Source organism: Cutaneotrichosporon cavernicola (genome assembly GCF_030864355.1).
Source record: "Cutaneotrichosporon cavernicola HIS019 DNA, chromosome: 3".
Classification (NCBI taxonomy): domain Eukaryota; kingdom Fungi; phylum Basidiomycota; class Tremellomycetes; order Trichosporonales; family Trichosporonaceae; genus Cutaneotrichosporon; species Cutaneotrichosporon cavernicola.
In genome coordinates, this window is record NC_083395.1 from 252,007 (window position 1) to 269,081 (window position 17,075).

A 17,075-nucleotide genomic window follows, 5' to 3' on the forward strand; every position below is an offset into this window, starting at 1 on the left:
CCATCACTCATCTTGTCACTCTTCGCCACTCTTCCTCATAAAACCTTGTATCCCTCAAGCCGGGACACATTACCTCTTCATCAAGTAAGCTTAGCACCAGCAGTATCTGACCGCAGCTCCCCACTCACCTCCGTCTGACATCGCCACCTTCCCTCGCTACCCCAAACTCTCGAGCACTACCGAGAACCACTCCGCGCACCAGTTCTAGTTCCACCCCACCCAACGAGCCACCCTCCCACTCCAACGTCTGCCATGGGGATCCGCAAGCCCCGCCGCGACCCCAGGGAGACAGCTGGCGCATTCGAAGCGTTCTCCTTCCCCACGCTCATCGATTGCATTTTTGGTTACGCGCCATACGAGTCACTCCTGGTTCTCCGTGCCGTCTGCAAGGACTGGAGGTACCGAGCCGACTGCCTCATCGTGCGGCATGTTGTTGTCAAGTGGATCCCCCCCTTCCTCACCACTTGGACGGCTGCCACACCGTTTGGTCCGATTCCACACCGCAATTGGCACAACACTAAGATCAAGGACCATGTTGCCCAGGTCGATCTCATTGGAGATATCTTTCCGGCTTGGCTATACAGAGCACCCTGTATTGAAGCCATGCGATTTGGAGGGAAGGGGTTGGGAGTCTGGAGCCAAAAGGTCATCACAACAGTTTATCCACATTCTTCCAGCCGATATTTGGACCCAGCTGGGAGGCCCAATCGCGGTCACATCGTCATTGTCATCGGGCCAACCACTATCCTTTGCGACTCCTCATCATACTACCACAGCCCCCTCAATCCAGACTCACTTACAATCATCGCCCTGAACTTTTTGAGTGGTCCCAGAAGCGGTGAGACTGAGACGCTTGGGTTCATGTCATGGACGGCGGCAAGTTTCGAGTGTCTCCTCGAAAGTCTGGCAACGCATCTTTCCTCCCAGGACCCCACCCCGGTGACAGTTGTGAACCAAACCACATGGAATTTTACGGTCTGCTACAACCCCTCCCAGGGCTACCACCACAGGCTTACCGCCAACAGACCGACAAGGCCGACGACAGATGGGGAGAACGGGCCTTGCCGGTTTGCCGATGTCATCCAGGATCGCGTCCGTCTGTATCTCGCTGAGCTTGACGTACCAGAGGCGCGCCAATGCGAGTTGTTAGCAAAGGTATCCTTCATCTCCCTCGACCAATATCGCGCCAAAGTCGGTGATGATCGAGTCCAGTTCGAGACAGGGCTACACTTCACTTGACGAAGGTGGGGACGAATATGGAGGACCGCGGTCGAAGCGTGAATGGTCATCGAGATGTACATGTAGACGCGAGCTCCGTCACATGTGTAGAGGTATTGTAGTTGTTTCATACAAGCTCTGAGCAGGCTTGCCTATCGTGCTATGCTATCGTAGTCTGAGTATTGTGTTGCTCTGTTATTTGTACCGTACGACTATTAGGTATTGTATGATGTGCTTGTTTGGTGAGAAAAGGGAACCACTGAGAAGACTGGATCGTTTTTTCCTGTCATGTACGTGTCGTCTGCGTATCGGGTCACGATGCTACACATGGTAGAATACATCCAGTCCTAAACGCGAACCTCTACTTCTCCACTGCCTGCTTCCTAGCCTTCCACTTCTCCTCCCACTGGGCCCTATAAGCCATTTGAGAGTCTAAGACTTGACGGCGCACCTCGTCGAAAGGGTTTGTCATAGTCTTGGTCTTATCCTCGACAAGTTTGATGATTGCCTGTGATTGTTGTTCCATGAACTGGTTGTTGATGGCGTCGCGTTTCTCTGGGGATGCTGAGAGAACATTTGCGTAGATGAGGTAGGGGTTGGGCTCGGGTTCGGGCTGGGACATGGTGGATGCGAGGGCTTTGTGAGCGAGAGCGAGGGTGACTCTTACTGGATGCTCAAGGGGAGAGAGTTGCGGATGGTTTGGAGATGTTCAAACGCAGGGGAGAGGGGGGATGAGAATAGCGAGTCCATTTGAGGGAGATCAAGCGTTGGGAACGAGGGATGAAGGATTTGGTCTTGGGAAAGGTCTCTGACATTTCTGTATGTTTGAATTTGGATGAGTGACACACGCTACTGTCTAGGCATTTCATGTTTCAAATGACGACGGAGATCAACCGCATCGAGTAAATGATACTATTGTTTTGGACATTCTTTACCACAATTGAGTTGAACCTCGAACGCCAGTTTTCTCACACCAACTCATCGTCCCTTGCATATCCTGACACCGTGGCAGCCGAGGCATTCTCTTTTTGTGTCACCCACGCTGGTTGCCACCCAACCCTACCGTTGTGGCACCCGTGGAATACACATCCAAACTCCAGCCAAGAGACAATTCTTATACTCGTATCTGGATCTACCGTCTCTAGACTATACTCTACCCAGTCACAGCGGTGTCCTGGGTATTCCCCGTTTCATTGGAGTTGCACTGTCCATTACCGTCCAATCCCGCTTAGTAGGTGTGTCCCATACCAGACGCGCCGAAGTGCTGCGCTGGTTTCTTACATCTGACATCTGACATTCATCGTTGGCCCTGTGCGGGATGCTCGCAGTCTCCACCGTCCCGAGCCAAAGTAGAACCAGTCTCTTCCTAATGGTTTGGATAAGTCATCATGAACAAGGTGTCTTATTCAACCAATATATCGTCTTATGCAATCAAGTATATCTGTACGTTGGGTGCTGGATGATGCCTAGTGTGTGGCTGGCTGTTTGAGTCAAGGCCTAGGCTTGTGCGGGGAATATGTGAACGGGGAGCAAGCCCTTTGAGCTAGTGTTGAGGATGCCAAGCCTTGGCAATGTTAATCTGGGCCCAGTCGTTAGGGTTAGCGTGGCTGGGCGTGGAAATTAAGCAAATTGTCGTCTTACTGTAGATCTGTTCCCAGACCTCAGCCTGGTAAAAAGTTACAGCTTTGGGCATCCGACGCTGGGATGGTAGCTGCTATGCTGCGCTGGGCGTTAAACAAGTGGAGTAAGAGGGCGTTGCTTGTTCAGGTCTGTACGTGCTTTTTCGGGGACCTCTGTCAACACCATCTATGGTGTTGGAAGATGATCCAACGTATCCTCTGCCTGTTGTTTGGGTAGTTGTTTGGGTAGTTGTTCACACCCCTAGTCAGCCTTTGGACTCTGATCTCTGGGGGCCAGCGCACACCAATGTATTCAGACAACAATAATCTACAACTTGGCCTCTGCCCCACGCTCAGCTGCCGCAGCAGCGAGCACCTCCTTGCGCCACATCATCTTGCCACCGTCCCGGCCGTCCGGGCCAAGCGAGCTCACAATCACGCGATCCCAGTCGCCACCGCGCCCTGAGCCGCGCAGTTCTGGTCCAGGGTCGTCATTGCGGATCACGACTCGCCCGTCCCCAAACTGCACGCCTGGAAGAGGAGAGGGGGACATTACCTTGTCCGCCCACGGGATCAGGGCTGTGGCGTGGTCGGTGGAGCCGGTGGGCACGGTCCCGATGAACTCGAGCAGCCTCTCCCGCTGCGCCCCATAGTCCTTGTCGCCCGTGAAGAACTGGCCTAGCATGTTGATAAGGTAGGCCTGCGGCGAGAAGAGGATGATCTTGTTCTGGAGCGACTTGCGGATCCAGGTGGACACGTCGTCAAAGTCGGCAGCCGTGTGTTCGAGGCCACCGTCATGCGTTGCGGCCTCGTTCACCCACTCAAAAGGGAGGAGGTAGACGTACATCTGCGCCGTGAAGCGCTTCTTGAGATGTGTAGCTGCCGGCGTGATCCAACGCGTGAACGGAACAAGGCCAGACGTGTCGGGCACGCCTCCTTGTTGCCGTACCCAATCCGGGAATGCGACCTTGTTCTCATGCACGGCCTTACGGCCAGCCGCCCTCACCTCAGCGGAGAGGGAGAGGAGCTTGCCAGCCCGATCCAGGGCCAGCAAGATCCCACTCTCTTCGAACGTCTCCCTGATCGCAGCGAGCTTGTACACGTCCCCATCGATATGCCGCTTCGGGTCGTTGGGACCAGGAATCGGCCCGTCATGAAACGCATGACAGTTACCGCCGGGAAACACGTGGGCCGACGCGAAGGATGACGAAGTCTTCACCCGATGCAGGAGGAGGAGCTGGTTCGTCGGCGAGAGAAGCATGATACTTCCTGTCAGCTCAGCTATGGTTGAGCCTACCTCGCACTCGGGCTTGGCACCGGTGGTGCCTTGAGCGGCTTGCCGAGCTTCTGTGGTTTCAAGGACATGATGCAGAGATTGAGGAGGTGCGAGAGGGTGGAGAGCACGAAGCGAATCGTGAGAGGCGGGGCTGGTTATCAAGACGAGTGGACGAGTGGACGAGAGATGAGAGATGAAGAGATGTTCAAAGTTCCAGTGATGACTTCCGGTTATGGTTAACCTGATGTCGGAGGTCACCGATGTGATCGGTCCTCGGTATTCGTCAAAGTGGGCAGCCCCTCACTCACCCAGCCACCAACTTTGCTTAACGAGCCAGTAGGCCCGTTGGTCCAGATCGAGCAAGTGTTGCTGGTAACAGTTGGTGCCGTCAGCTGCTCCTCGCCATCAGCTGTGGGTTTGGAGCATCTGGGGAGCAACAAGTCTGCCCAGCTGATAAGACGGACCATCGCCTTGGGTCAATGTCACGTGATCCTCAGGTCATCCAAGTCGGCGGTATATCCGGACGACGGCGTATCCCCTCCAAGCTCCATGAATGTCTCTCCCATTCTCATCGCTCACAATGTCCTCCATCGCCTTCGACGAGCTCTCATATCCGGGAATCATTGACCACATCTTCGCTTACGCCTCTCGCGATGCCCTCCTCATCATGCGCCAGGTCTCGCGCGCGTGGCGAGATCGGGCGGACGCGCATTTCGTAACCCGTGTGACCATCGCCCAGCGCTCCGTCGGAGGCAAGTCGGTGGTCGAGATGCGCGGGCCACTCGGCGTAATCCCCAGACAGGACTGGTACGAGACGAGTGTTGGCGATGCGACGCGCGTCCTCGACCTCGGGTGCGGCGGCAGTGCGGCTGCTCTAGCCGGTCTGTGCCGACTACACAAGCTCGACCTCCTCCGCGACCACGGATACGTGATGCGGAACCGGGCACCGCTCCCCCCCGCCCGCGCATACCTCATGAACCGCGTCGGCGTCGACACATTCTCGTCGTACTGGGACCACCTCGTCATCTGCCTCCCATACTTCCAGCCCACGTTTGTGCCGCTCGAGAACGTGTTCGGATCCCACGGGTCCTTCCCCAAGTCACTCGCAGGCGCAGTTCAGAACGTGCGCGGTACGGTCCGCCGGCCCTCTGTCCTCGCCTCGTCCTTGACATTCGGGGACAACGGGCGTGCATCGCACCTCGCCGCTCCGCATCCACGGGTCAGTGCCCTCGGTGCGGGGCAATACACCGGCTTCGTGATCCCCCTCTCCCGCCCGTCGAGGAGCTTCCACGTCCCCGGAGCGTTCACCATCATCCTCGCTCGTCCACCGCCAGACTTTGCTCCACGTCCACAAGGCGTCGCTGCGTCGCGCCGTGCACCGAGACGCGCCGACGACTACGAGGGCACGTTCCGCAACATGTCACGCCGCATCGCCAAGATCGTCGCGGATGGCGGGCTCGTGCCCATCACCCTCGTTGGGTTCGATGGATGGTTTACGTTCCTCCCGCACAACCGCGTGTGCTCGTACGACACACTCATGGACGAGATCCGCCGCTCCCTCACCGACTTCCTCAAGAGCGACGAGGGTGTCGAGGAGCGAATGTCCGCCATCGAATACCTCTCCCTGGACGAGTACTGTGAGCGCGTCGGAAACGAGCGCTTCGTCCTTGAGACCGAGTTCGCCGACACTATGGGACCCGGCCCGGAGGACGACGGCGAGGGCCGCACGACCTGGACGCCGTCAGTGGGCGTGGCGGCCCAGGGTCCACAATCGTTGCCCGCGTAATTCGCCTTCCTTCACCTGTCTTTATCGTCGCCGGGTGGCGTCGCGCTGCTGCTGCTGCATACCCTCTGGTTTGAGTGTCCGTGTCCGGGGGGCCTCGGAGGCGCTCAGGACACGGTGCGGGGGTGGCGTTTGTGGAGATGTGGTCACGTCTCGGTTCAGGTTACATGATAACGCCATCTCACCATCCTGTTTCTCTTTCAACGTTACGCGACAACTAGGCCACCTCGACGCTCGCCGCGAGTTGTAGCACCTCTTGTACTCGATGCGGCGTACGCATCGATCGTCGACTTTCATCTTCACTCTCGCACGGTATGATTATCTCCTGGGCCTCCGTGCGATCTCCAAGACATGGCTGGAGCGCGTGGACCGCCAGCTCGTGCGCCACATTGCGCTGACAATCCGGATTGTGACGGTGGATTGTTGGCAGCAGGAGAGCTTCAGCGCGACCACTGGTGATGGGCACCGGGTCCCATACGAAGGGTGGCAGGACAACACTCTCATCGGGCACATCGAGCAGCTCGACCTCCGCGGCGAGAATACCGACAAAAGGCGTCTCGTGGCTGAAGCGCGTCCCGCGCGTCCGCGTCCGTCGCGACTGCAGAGTCCGCATGGCGAGTGCGGCGTGGGCGCGCCCGCGGCCGCGGCCGACAAGCTCTTCGCCACGTCGTGCCCACCTCCTTACCACTCGTCTGCTCTTGACCCAGGGCCCATGATCGCCGTGCCGAGCGTCCACAAACTGTTCCGGGGTCGACAAGAGTACGGACTCCTCCCATAGACGTGTATTGTCGCCTTCCTCCCTCCGCCTCCTAGCTTTCGCGGGACAGACTCATGGTAAGCTAAGAGACTGCGTACCGTTGCTGACACCAGTACTATGGCTACTTCACTAGGGTGGCTTAAGTCGTGTTGTTGCTCCCGGTCCACGTCCTCCCCTCCCCGTCACGATCGTGAACCTTGAAGAGTAGGTGCCTCTTCCTTGGGCCAACAGCCCATCCGGCTTCAGTGCCGTCCCTCGCCAAATCACCGCAACCGAAGGGTTCATGGCAGTCGGGCGCAGGAGCGGGCTCGGTCGAGTTTCTCGGGCTCGATGCATGGCGCGCGTGTGTCGGTGATGGCGCCTGAGCTGTCGCTTGCATCGTCGTAGCTCTCAACGGCGCGTAGCGGGACGGACATGGGCGACCGCGTGCCTGTCGACCCAGGATTGCGACTCGACGCACATCGATAAATTCCTTTTTTCTGGATCTCTGCACGCCACCGCCACGTTGATGGACGTATTTCTGTGTGCCTTCCTCCAATCTTGACATTGTCGACTCATCCAGCCGTCTCTATCTCTTCCTCTCGCCTCTCTTCCTCCTTACCTACATCCCTCCATCCCTCAATCTCCCGTCATCTTCATCGCACACATCCTGATCTGACACGATGCAGCGCGAGTTTCGTGTTCGCCGACCAAAGCGCAGCCCACAATTGTCCTTCGAGCCGACGTGGCGAGTGGCGACCGATTACCAGTCCTCTTGTGCCCTCTCGATCGACGCCTCCGCATTCCCCCACCTGATTGACATGATCTTCGACGCCGCGCCATACGAGAGCCTCCTCGCTCTGCGTACCACTTGTCGCACCTGGCGGGATCGCGCTGATGCGATGACCGTACGACACGTCGTCGTCGTGGAAAACGAGTGTGTCGATGAAGTCGTCTCATACCCTGGATGGAAGCTCCAGCGCCGAACATTACCATACACTATCACGACAGGCGAAGGTTACCGCATTCCGCGCACCGAATGGTATTACACACCGCTCGCGGCCTGCGTTCGGCGGATCGACCTCTGGGGCGGGCCGCAGGTCAGTAGTGGGCCCGAGTGGCTCCACAAGGTCAAGCACGTCCGTGTCCTGTATGACATGACACCATATCGCACAGACTGGCAAACGCCTACGGCCGACGTCCACATTGTGGGCGAGACTTTCGGTCCCAACCACCGGGGGCTAGACCACACGGACGACGAGATAGCTGCCTCGGTCATCCACGTGCCCGACCTCGCAGACGCTACACTGAAACGCTGGTCCTGGAGTCGTTCTGGCCCTAAGTGGGATGCCGTGGATGGCGGTATCCCGCGCGCGCTCACTGTCGTGCTCCGCGACCTACCCAGCCAACCCAACTATCGACACTTCAAGTACATGGGCGTCCTGGTGCGCACACTAGCCAGAATGCTTGCGGATCAAGTCGATCACCCTTCATCCACCCAGCCCCCTGTCGCCATCACCATAGTCAATCTCAACGCTTGGCGAACCCATCCTCCCGATTCCCCGCCTTCCAATCCTGGCCACCACTGGTTCACATACGTCATGTGGGCTGCTGGGGCATCGCGCCGCGCCCAGTACCAGAAGAGCGAGCAGTGGCTCCACACATTCGAAGAGCGCGTCGAGGCGATTCGGTACCTCTCCCTCCAGGCGTTCCAGGACGAGGTCAGCAAGGAGGTGTTCGAGGCAGTCATAGACCAACACGAGGACGACATCCCTGAGTAGGGGAACTGGCACAGGGTCACGTGCGAGGGCATGCTGAAGCGATTGCGCTGTCCACCAGGTTGCGAGGTGAGTCGGGATGATGGGTGCGATCCCTTTGCTAACCTCAGTCACGTGTCACTGCGCTCTGCACATCCAAGCAGCTCTAATCCATGCTCTCACGGCGAGCATCAGCACGGGCATCACACCACGGTCTCCATCTAGTTCATCGTTCATATTCCTACTTGAGTCTAGTTCATCGTTCATATTCCTACTTGAGTCCCATGCAGTTCGCGTAGAAGGTAGTGGCAGCAGACCAGTCGGAGAAGACCTTGTCGACGCCAGCATTCTTAAGCGCGTCGAGCACGACGAACATGTCGCCATCACGCTTAACAGCGCTGTCAAAGTGCTCGTAGTAGTAGTTGCCCTTGATCTGGTCAAGCGGCCCAGACCGCTCAAGCGACCAAGCGACGACGCCCAAACCGAGCCGCTTAGCCTCCTTTGCGTACGCGCTAGGCTCGAGCTTGCCATCCACAGCGGTGAGGAGGTAGCTAGTCGGTGGCGAGACCCACTTGACCCCGTCCTTGGCGCGACCCGCAAGTGCTGCGGTAGCATTGGCTAGCTTGCCGTCGTCCCCTGTCTCGTCGAGGAAGAGCGCCTGGCGCGCAAACTTGGGCTCGTTCTTGATCCAATAAAGGATGTCAGAGTAGAGGAAGCTCTGGGGCCAAACACGCTTAAAGTCGACTCCTGCGGCGCGGTAATCGTCCACAAGCTGCTGGGCGTACTTTTCCTGACTGTACCCCTCCGGAAGTGGGACTTCTGGCGTCTTGAGCTCGGGGGTAAAGTCGAGTCCGAGGGCAAGCGTCATCTGGATATGGTCCTTGTGGCTCATGATCGTCCCGCACTGATTATACAGCGTCGTTCGCCATGGCGCGACTCCACCCAAATACTCTTGGGGGCTAGTAGCATTGGCGTAACTAGACTCCATCTTGGCGCAAAGTGTGCGCAGCTCGGCCATGGTAAAGTCGGCCGTACAGCACTTTGCCGATGCGGGAGCGCTCCCGTTAGCCGGCTTGAAAGGCTGCGAGCACTTTGCTCCCAGTTCCGTCGCAACGACATTGGTAGTCGTATGCAAGTCGCACTGGGAATGGCGACAGACGAGCTGCAGATCCTTTGTGAACGCAACATCGCACTCGAGGATCCCAGCGCCCATCCGCGCCCCGGCGAGATTACTCTCAACAGTGTGTTCTGGAAACTGGAGTGTTCCGCCGCCTCGGTGTCCGATTGACCAACTGGACGTCTTTGCGGGGTATTCTTTGCACTTTGTCAACTTGTCCTTGAGGGGCGAAGGAGACATGTCGTCCACCAAGTAGTAGGGACGCGGACCGAGAGAGATGTGCTTGATCGGCGAAAATGTGAAGTGGCTCAGGTCGTGGCGGAGGCTGGAGACTGGGGCCGTGTCGCGCTTGTATGGGACGGCCACGATCGCGGGAAGGAGGGCAAAGAGGGCGAGAGCCAGCATGATGGCGGTGGTGTGCGGAGAGGCGGAGCAGGTGGGGCTTCTGTTGGAGGCAGAGCGGCGCCGTCGGAGCCAGGTAAGTGGGTCTGCGGTTGGAGACAGAACAGGTGAGAGAGAAAGGATCAAGGGCGCCGGCTCTTTAAAGCAAGCCAAGCGAAGCACTCCGACTGGCCGCGTCGGGGACTGGCGACTGCCGGCTGGTGGACCGTGTCGGCGGCGTCAAACAGATCTAAGACCGGCGAGCTTGCACTCGCGGTTGCCATATGGCTGTTCGGATGCCAAGACAACCCCTCCACTACCTGACACTCGCTGACACTCGCTAACACTCGCACGTGTGAGGTCATCGGGTCATCGAAAGGATGGAGCAGCATGTGCAGCTGCAGAGACGGGCTAAGGATCCGAGGCACGCTTGGCGATATGAGCATCTCAGGGACGGATACCAGAGTGTGCAGCCGAAATACAGGGAAAGAAAAAGCACGTGCGTTAGGTCGGTGATAGTTTGTAGTTTCAGGTTCCAGATCAAGCATTGGATGGCAGTGGAATGACCAAGCTTTGCTTTTGCCTTGGACCGAGACCACATGGTCTCTAGCCAACGACTCCTTGTTGGTTGTCGTTAGTGCATGGGCAAACGTTCCACAGCCGGCGACGTCATCGACAGGGCAAGTCTGTTGCATCCATCGACCTGCGTGTTGTTGATGCGGGCGTCGATGAACCCTGTCGTGAGCACGTTGACGTCCTCCTGTGCGTCCGTTGCAACTCCCTACTATACATGTGTATGCTACTGATATCCGACACGCATCATCCGTAAGTGATGTACGACTCGCTCTCCATTGCCCTGTACTCTTCGGCCATCTCGGCAACCACGCGCCTGCGGTCAGCTCCAACCTAGATCATATGCTCACCGAGAGTCGTCAAACTCCTCCAGCCCATTCGAGAACATGTCCTCCTTCTTGTACTGCTCGAGGAACGCATTACGCTTGCGCAGACGGTCGTACTGGTCGAGCATGCGTTTGAAGAGCTGATGTCAGCTCTCTCCAAACGAGGTACCAGCTGACTCACCGATGCCATGCTCGTGTGGTTCGCCATCATGATGCCCGACACGCGGTTCTGCGACGTCTTGCGCTTCGTGAGCGCGACCTGGATACTTGCTGGTCCCCAGGGAATGAAGTTGGCGAGTTGCCGCTCACGGATGCGCAGCAGCGACTTGTGAACGTCCGTTGGGTCGACGTCGCCAGAGATGATGTTCAAGCACGACACGTAGCACGACGTGCGCGTTGACGTCGTGGATACTAGGCGGTTCTTCGGTTGCAGCAAGCGGCGCATGACGTCCAGCGTAGTCGTCTTGCGGATCGACTTCGCCTGTGCGTTAGTGGGAACCTAGCTATTCCATGCGGACTCCAGCTGCGCCACCCTCACCTTGTCGATCTCGTCGCCGGTGAACGGCGTGTAGCTCGTCATGAGGAAGTGACACCTGGGCGTCGGGATCAAGCTCGCAATGATCCCTACGAGGTCGTTGTTCATGTACGACGGGTAGCGGAGGGTAGTCGTGCTCGCGGCCATGACGGTGGAGACTAGCTGGTTTGTTTGGACGAAGCTCGGGTCCTGGACATGCAGGCGGTCCGCGGCGATACGGGTCAGAGCGCCGTTGTCAAGAACGACGACCGAGTCGGCGTTGTTCACCAGCCGCTTCGTGGCGAGCAGCGAGTTGTATGGTTGCACCACGACGTCGGACGCCTCGGGGAAGACTGAGTACGTCTGGATGAGCTTCTTGGGGAAGCGGTCGTTCAAGCGCTCCAGGAGGAACGAGCCAAGGCCTGATCCTGTACCGCCGGCAATGGAGTGGAGCAGCATGAACCCCTGCGTGTCAACCAGCGCCCATCATCGCGCATAACGTCTAGAACCCACCTCTAGACTGTCGCTGCCGTCCGCTTCCCTGTCGATCATCTCGATCAGGTCGTCGTATACGCGCTCGCCTGCGGCATAACCTTGTGCCCAGTTATTGCCCGCACCGCCGCCGTTCTTCGAAACGTAGATGTTCTCGGGGTTGTAGAGCCCCTTGAACGGCGACGTGAGGATGTTGTTAATGACCTGGGGTCAGCTTGACAATGACGACATCCAAGCTACTCACTCGTGGCTCGAGGTCGATGAGGATCGCGCGAGGGATGTAGTGCTCATCGTCGGCCTGGTAGAAGAAGACGTCCTTGCGGTCACCCTGGTTCTCGGCCCAGTCCTCGAGCATACCCGTTGGTGAGATTCCATGTTCTGCACACAGCTTCTGCCAGAACTGGGGTCAGCGAGTAAAGGAAGGAGGGAGGGAAGGAGACCGACCTCTTGTCCGACTGATGTTAGCTATCAACAGGGCTGACTTTGCTACGTACTCTGGTTACCGGCCTGGCCGGTCTGGATGGAGATGATCTCGCGGCCCATTATGAATGATGCCGCGTTCCTGTAGAAATCCGGCCCAGTGGATGGAGGAGGTAGGATGGAAGGACAGGGGAAGGATACCTGCCGACGCGTCTGATTCGGTACACGTGCACTAGGAGGGACGCGGGCGCGCTCGAAGGGCTGGTTGACAGTACTTCACTTTCCCGAGAGAGTGACAACTTGTTTGAGGATGGCGATGAGGAAAAGGGGATGGATGGTGATGAGAGGGGGTTGTGCTCACGAGCGGCAACCTCTCGTCGCGTCGAGTGTTGACGCGTGATGGGCGGGCGCACGTTCAATCTCCGTGAAACGGAACCAAATCCTCTTGCAACCTCCACCCAAAGTTGGATGAAAGTGACCACGCCTAAACAGACCCAACCATTTGCAACTCACTGTCCATCTCCACCCACGCGCCATGACCCTTCCGCGTGTGTTCATGGACTTTACGGTCGCCGATGCGCCGCTCGGCCGCGTTGTGGTGAGCTCGTTTCTCAACTTGAGCTAACGGCAGTTTGAGCTCTTCTCAGATGTGTACGTCTCCAACATCGCAAGCTGCTGACACCAGCGTACCCAAGACTGCCGAGAAGTGAGTACACGGCGACCTGATCTTATCGGCTATTTGGCCAGCTTGATCCCGGCAGATACTCTTCCCGGTCATGACCGACACTAACGCCAGCTTCCGCGCTTTGTGCACTGGCGAGAAGCGGAACAAGGCTGGCGAGCCGCTCGCGTACAAGGGCTCACCTGTCCACCGCGTCATCGAGGGATTCATGCTACAGGGGGGAGACTTTACGAAGCGGAACGGGTCGGGTGGCGAGTCGATCTACGGCGGCATGTTCGCGGATGAGCGCCTCGAGGGCGACGGAACAGAGGTTAACCGTGATGGGTGAGCGCTCGTGCAGGAGCGCTGCTAACCACAGGCTCCTCGTCATGGCCAACCGTGGACCTGACACCAACGGGTCGCAATGGTTTGTGACGCTCGCGCCTGCGCCACATCTCACTGGCAAGCACGTGTACGTTGTCTTCAACCCATTCATGGTTGGGTGCTAACAACAACAGGGTGTTTGGACGCGTCGTCTCAGGCATGGACCACATCAAGACCATTGGCGCGCTGCCGACAGACGGTCGCGACCGCCCTTTCTCGCCCGTCATCGTCTCACACGCTGGCGAACTCGAGCTGCGCCGCCCTGCCCGCGCAATCTCACCCTCTCGTTCCCCTACACGCTCGCGCTCTCGCTCTCCCCGCCGCAGGGGCAAGTACTCGGACGACTCGGACTCGGACGACGAGGAAAGGCGTCGACGTCGACGTGCGCGGAAGGAGAGACATCGTGAGGAACGTAGGGAACGGCGTGAACGCCGCGACCGCAGGGAGGAGAAGGACAAGAAGGAACGCCGCCGCCGTTCCGTATCCGAGAGTATCAGCGAACTCGACGCGCGTCTTGAGGCCGAGGAGAAAGCGCGACTTGGAGAGGAGCGCGCGATCAAGGAGGAGGAGATGAAGGCACGGCGCGAGCGTGAGCAGAAGGCTGTTCGCGAGTCGGGAGGTGTCGTCTACAAGGGTGAGCAGCTGCAATTAGGCCGGAAAGTTGACGTCAGGCCGCGGGGCTATGCGGTACCGCGACCCAGAGTCGCGGCCGACGAACTACAACCCGCGTGGACAGGATACGAGGGCCCGTTACCGCCGCGGTGATGGCGGTGGTCGGTGGGAGCAGGACGGCGGACGCGGGGGTGCTCCCCGAGGCGACGACGAGGAGAGGAGAGAGCGCGATCGTGACGACAGGGGTGGACGACGCTGGGGTGCGGACAAGTGGGAGCGCTCCGCGCCTGCGTTTGAGCGCGCGACCGACCGGTGGGACGCGGGACGCATGGGTGACGGCGCGAGTGCAGCGAGGGAAGGTTTGGCTGCGCGACTCAGTGCTCGTCGGACCAGTGGAGAGGGGCTGGACTACGGGGCTGATGAGGTGCAGCGCGCAGTTGAGGTTGAGCGCGACGTTGTGCGTGATGGCGGAGAAGGACGCAATGCGCGTGCGGCGGCTTGGACTGCGACGAGGCGCGAATCACCCCGCCGCTCCCACATCGCGTCTCCCTCAAAAAGCGAACGGGATGAGCGTCGCTCACCTTCCCCCGGGGGAAGCGACATGGAACTCGATAGAGACTAGAAATGCAGCCATGTAGAGCTGATGTCAAAATACATTGCTCAAAACCTGGCTGACAGCGCTGGAGACCTCTGGGCCTTCTCCACTCTACGTGGATATGCAAACAAAGCCGCCCACGGTGGCCTTGGAAGGATGGCTGGCTTGAGCGAAATCCGACATTTTCATACATGTACGCTCCTCATTTTACAAATTGGGCAAACTGCCAGGATCAACATCGCCACCCGTCGCGTCGCGAGGGCCAGTACCAAGGTCGAGTACTCACCCGTTCAGAGTGTAGCACTGAAGTAACATGGAAACAAGTGTCTAGATGTATGTGACGTGAAATCTACTTCTCTCCTCAGATATCTATCCAAAGAAGCTCTTGAACTTGCTCTTAACCTTGGACTCGATACCCTGGCGTACCGGAGCACTGGCATGCCACTGGTCCTGCAGACTTGACTGTAGTTTACCCTGCTGACTAGTCTGTTGTCCGCTCATCGGCCTCGGCGGAGGTGGCGCATGCTCGGCGCCGATCGGCTCAAACTCGAACCCCATACCCTGGCACCACTGCCCAACATGGCCATAAACTCCGCTCAGCCGATACCCCGCGGGGACGCGCGCCTCACCCGGCCCGCCGCCCTGTGACCCAAACCAAGGAGACGTCCGCTGCGTCGTGACGAACTGGATACCGTCCATCCACGCTCCATGGCGCACATTGATGCCCATAACAGTCTCCCCTGGGTGCAGAGGCCAGTCCTTAGGCGACCCCCCACGCTTGCCGAATAACGCCCCGTCGAGCTCGATCCCGTCGAGTGCCGCGCCGCAGTACACCCGAATATGCCGCAGGTTGGGCGGCACGCCAATCGCCTGCGGACTCCCACTTTCGCTGCCAAACGGCGGGGAACGCAGTACGCCGTGCCGTGACGGCCAGATATTCTTGAGCCCAAAGTCGTCGAGCTTTCCCCCGTCACTGGCGAGGACAGTGATGCGGTCAAAGTGGTTCAGCTCGTTCCGCGGAATGCTGTACGTGTTACGACCTTTGCCGAAGAGGTCGATGAATTGGTCCGCCGTCTCTTTGCCGGGTTGGCGGTATTCGATGGCGAGCAACTCGCTGGATGGAGTGTAGATCTGCAGCCCGTCGGTTGCCGCCGTTACGAGGATCGGGCCCTTGGTTTGAGGCAGCGGCTTGTCCGTCGGGAAGGCGAAAGACGGATGGGAGATGAAACGCAGGGTGTCGAGACGATGCCATTTGCATTCGTTCTTGTCGTCGGCTTGCAGCGCGATGAAGCTGTCGGCGAGGCGCGTGTAGTCGCGCAGCATGACGCCGTAGGACTGGAGTCAGCTATGGTGCCAGAAGAAGGGTGAGATCTTGGCATCCCTCAAGATGGACCCATTCGGAGGTCTCGACGAGGTGGAAGACTTCGAGAGCGAGGACGAGACGGGTGGGGAGACTGGAGAGGTCTAGGTACTCACCTGGTGTGGACACGTCAGCATGTGGCCGACCTCGTGCATCATCGCGCCGATGCCGACTTGTGCCGCCATCCCATAGTCCTTGCCCTCCGCGTCGATGCCGCACGAGCGCGTGTCGACGGCTTGGCGGTTCAGGAAGGCGGGTACTACCTGGTCGAGCGTCTCAGGCCACGAGAAGCACGTGTGACTACCGAAGATGGCGAGCGGGAACGGGCCTCCTGAGCCGCCGAGTGCAGCATGTCCCACGATCAGGCCGTTACGATCGTGGGTCGCGTCCATGATAAGCACGGCAGCCTGGAGGTCCTTGCGCTCGCGGAACTCGGGCGCGTTCTCCACTGCCTCCCGCATCATGCCGTACAGGTCCTGCTTGCCGCTCCCGCTACCCTGCTGCGCGCGGTTCTCATCTCGAATGTCGGCCAAGGAGTGGTTGCTACGCACGAGGGTGACTTTGGGGATCTGGGCCTGTACACCGGCCTGGGAGACAGTATCCACTCCCCACTCAGTCTCGAACTGGAACGTGCGCGCGCCGAAGCCGGCGCGCATCATCTGCTCGGCGGTATACGCTTGCCAAAGATACGCGGCCATACGGAGGCGCCGCGCCGCCATGTCAAAGTTGGAGGGACCCACGTCGTCGAAGCATACTGGCGAGTTGCGGGCCGCGACAATGATGAGGCTAATCGGCCGCGTCTGCAGCGGCTGATAGAAGACGGGATGTATGGTTGAGGTTGATCCGCACTCGATATTCACCCCGTTCTCGCCCGGCGTGAGCGGCGCCAGAGCCTTGAAGCGGCCGTTTGGGTGGACGGGGAACCGGACGGGCGGGTGGGGCACGGCCGTTACCGTCACGGACGAGCCGTACGGTGGTGGAGGGCTGATCTGCCCGATGATGAGGGCGAGGTGGGAGTGCACCGGCGCCGTTGGCGGGGGTGTTTGGATGGTGATAGACATTACCGGAGGGGAGTGGGAGTGGGAGTGGGAGTGGGAGTGAGGAGAGTGTAGAGTAGAGTAGAGTAGAGTGTTGACAACGACGATGCTATCGCACAGTCCCCGATCACCCTGGAGTTAGGTTTCGGATCATCCTCGGTTGAAACAGGGCATCATCGGTTCAATGTAACAAACGGGCAAGTTCAGCAAGTCC

The 17,075-nt window shown here is 58.8% G+C and overlaps 9 protein-coding genes across 9 annotated transcripts; 4 read left to right on the forward strand and 5 right to left on the reverse strand.

The window, feature by feature from the left end:
• Positions 1-1,579: 1,579 nt before the first annotated feature.
• Positions 1,580-1,840, reverse strand: CcaverHIS019_0300910 (uncharacterized protein; the record flags this gene model as incomplete). The annotated part of the gene is made up of 1 exon (XM_060598499.1): positions 1,580-1,840. One exon carries the CDS (start codon positions 1,838-1,840, stop codon positions 1,580-1,582), a length of 261 nt encoding a protein of 86 aa, XP_060455287.1.
• Positions 1,841-3,165: 1,325 nt separating this feature from the next.
• CcaverHIS019_0300920 (uncharacterized protein) lies at positions 3,166-4,202 on the reverse strand (the record flags this gene model as incomplete). The annotated part of the gene is made up of 2 exons (XM_060598501.1): positions 3,166-4,102; positions 4,135-4,202. The coding sequence occupies 2 exons, from the start codon at positions 4,200-4,202 to the stop codon at positions 3,166-3,168; spliced, it is 1,005 nt and encodes a 334-aa protein (XP_060455288.1).
• A 491-nt stretch (positions 4,203-4,693) lies between these two features.
• Positions 4,694-5,899, forward strand: CcaverHIS019_0300930 (uncharacterized protein; the record flags this gene model as incomplete). The annotated part of the gene is made up of 1 exon (XM_060598502.1): positions 4,694-5,899. One exon carries the CDS (start codon positions 4,694-4,696, stop codon positions 5,897-5,899), a length of 1,206 nt encoding a protein of 401 aa, XP_060455289.1.
• Positions 5,900-6,161: 262 nt separating this feature from the next.
• On the forward strand, positions 6,162-6,674 carry CcaverHIS019_0300940 (uncharacterized protein; the record flags this gene model as incomplete). Its single annotated transcript, XM_060598503.1, has 1 exon — positions 6,162-6,674. The coding sequence occupies one exon, from the start codon at positions 6,162-6,164 to the stop codon at positions 6,672-6,674; it is 513 nt and encodes a 170-aa protein (XP_060455290.1).
• Positions 6,675-7,315: 641 nt separating this feature from the next.
• On the forward strand, positions 7,316-8,413 carry CcaverHIS019_0300950 (uncharacterized protein; the record flags this gene model as incomplete). Its single annotated transcript, XM_060598504.1, has 1 exon — positions 7,316-8,413. The coding sequence occupies one exon, from the start codon at positions 7,316-7,318 to the stop codon at positions 8,411-8,413; it is 1,098 nt and encodes a 365-aa protein (XP_060455291.1).
• Positions 8,414-8,660: 247 nt separating this feature from the next.
• On the reverse strand, positions 8,661-9,911 carry CcaverHIS019_0300960 (uncharacterized protein; the record flags this gene model as incomplete). Its single annotated transcript, XM_060598505.1, has 1 exon — positions 8,661-9,911. One exon carries the CDS (start codon positions 9,909-9,911, stop codon positions 8,661-8,663), a length of 1,251 nt encoding a protein of 416 aa, XP_060455292.1.
• A 795-nt stretch (positions 9,912-10,706) lies between these two features.
• On the reverse strand, positions 10,707-12,335 carry TUB4 (uncharacterized protein; the record flags this gene model as incomplete). Its single annotated transcript, XM_060598506.1, has 8 exons — positions 10,707-10,776; positions 10,811-10,926; positions 10,968-11,267; positions 11,325-11,765; positions 11,814-11,996; positions 12,037-12,192; positions 12,237-12,247; positions 12,287-12,335. 8 exons carry the CDS (start codon positions 12,333-12,335, stop codon positions 10,707-10,709), a joined length of 1,326 nt encoding a protein of 441 aa, XP_060455293.1.
• A 412-nt stretch (positions 12,336-12,747) lies between these two features.
• On the forward strand, positions 12,748-14,491 carry CcaverHIS019_0300980 (uncharacterized protein; the record flags this gene model as incomplete). Its single annotated transcript, XM_060598507.1, has 7 exons — positions 12,748-12,810; positions 12,844-12,863; positions 12,898-12,918; positions 13,009-13,218; positions 13,253-13,345; positions 13,392-13,891; positions 13,929-14,491. 7 exons carry the CDS (start codon positions 12,748-12,750, stop codon positions 14,489-14,491), a joined length of 1,470 nt encoding a protein of 489 aa, XP_060455294.1.
• Positions 14,492-14,833: 342 nt separating this feature from the next.
• CcaverHIS019_0300990 (uncharacterized protein) lies at positions 14,834-16,885 on the reverse strand (the record flags this gene model as incomplete). Its single annotated transcript, XM_060598508.1, has 2 exons — positions 14,834-15,799; positions 15,941-16,885. The coding sequence occupies 2 exons, from the start codon at positions 16,883-16,885 to the stop codon at positions 14,834-14,836; spliced, it is 1,911 nt and encodes a 636-aa protein (XP_060455295.1).
• Positions 16,886-17,075: the final 190 nt, after the last annotated feature.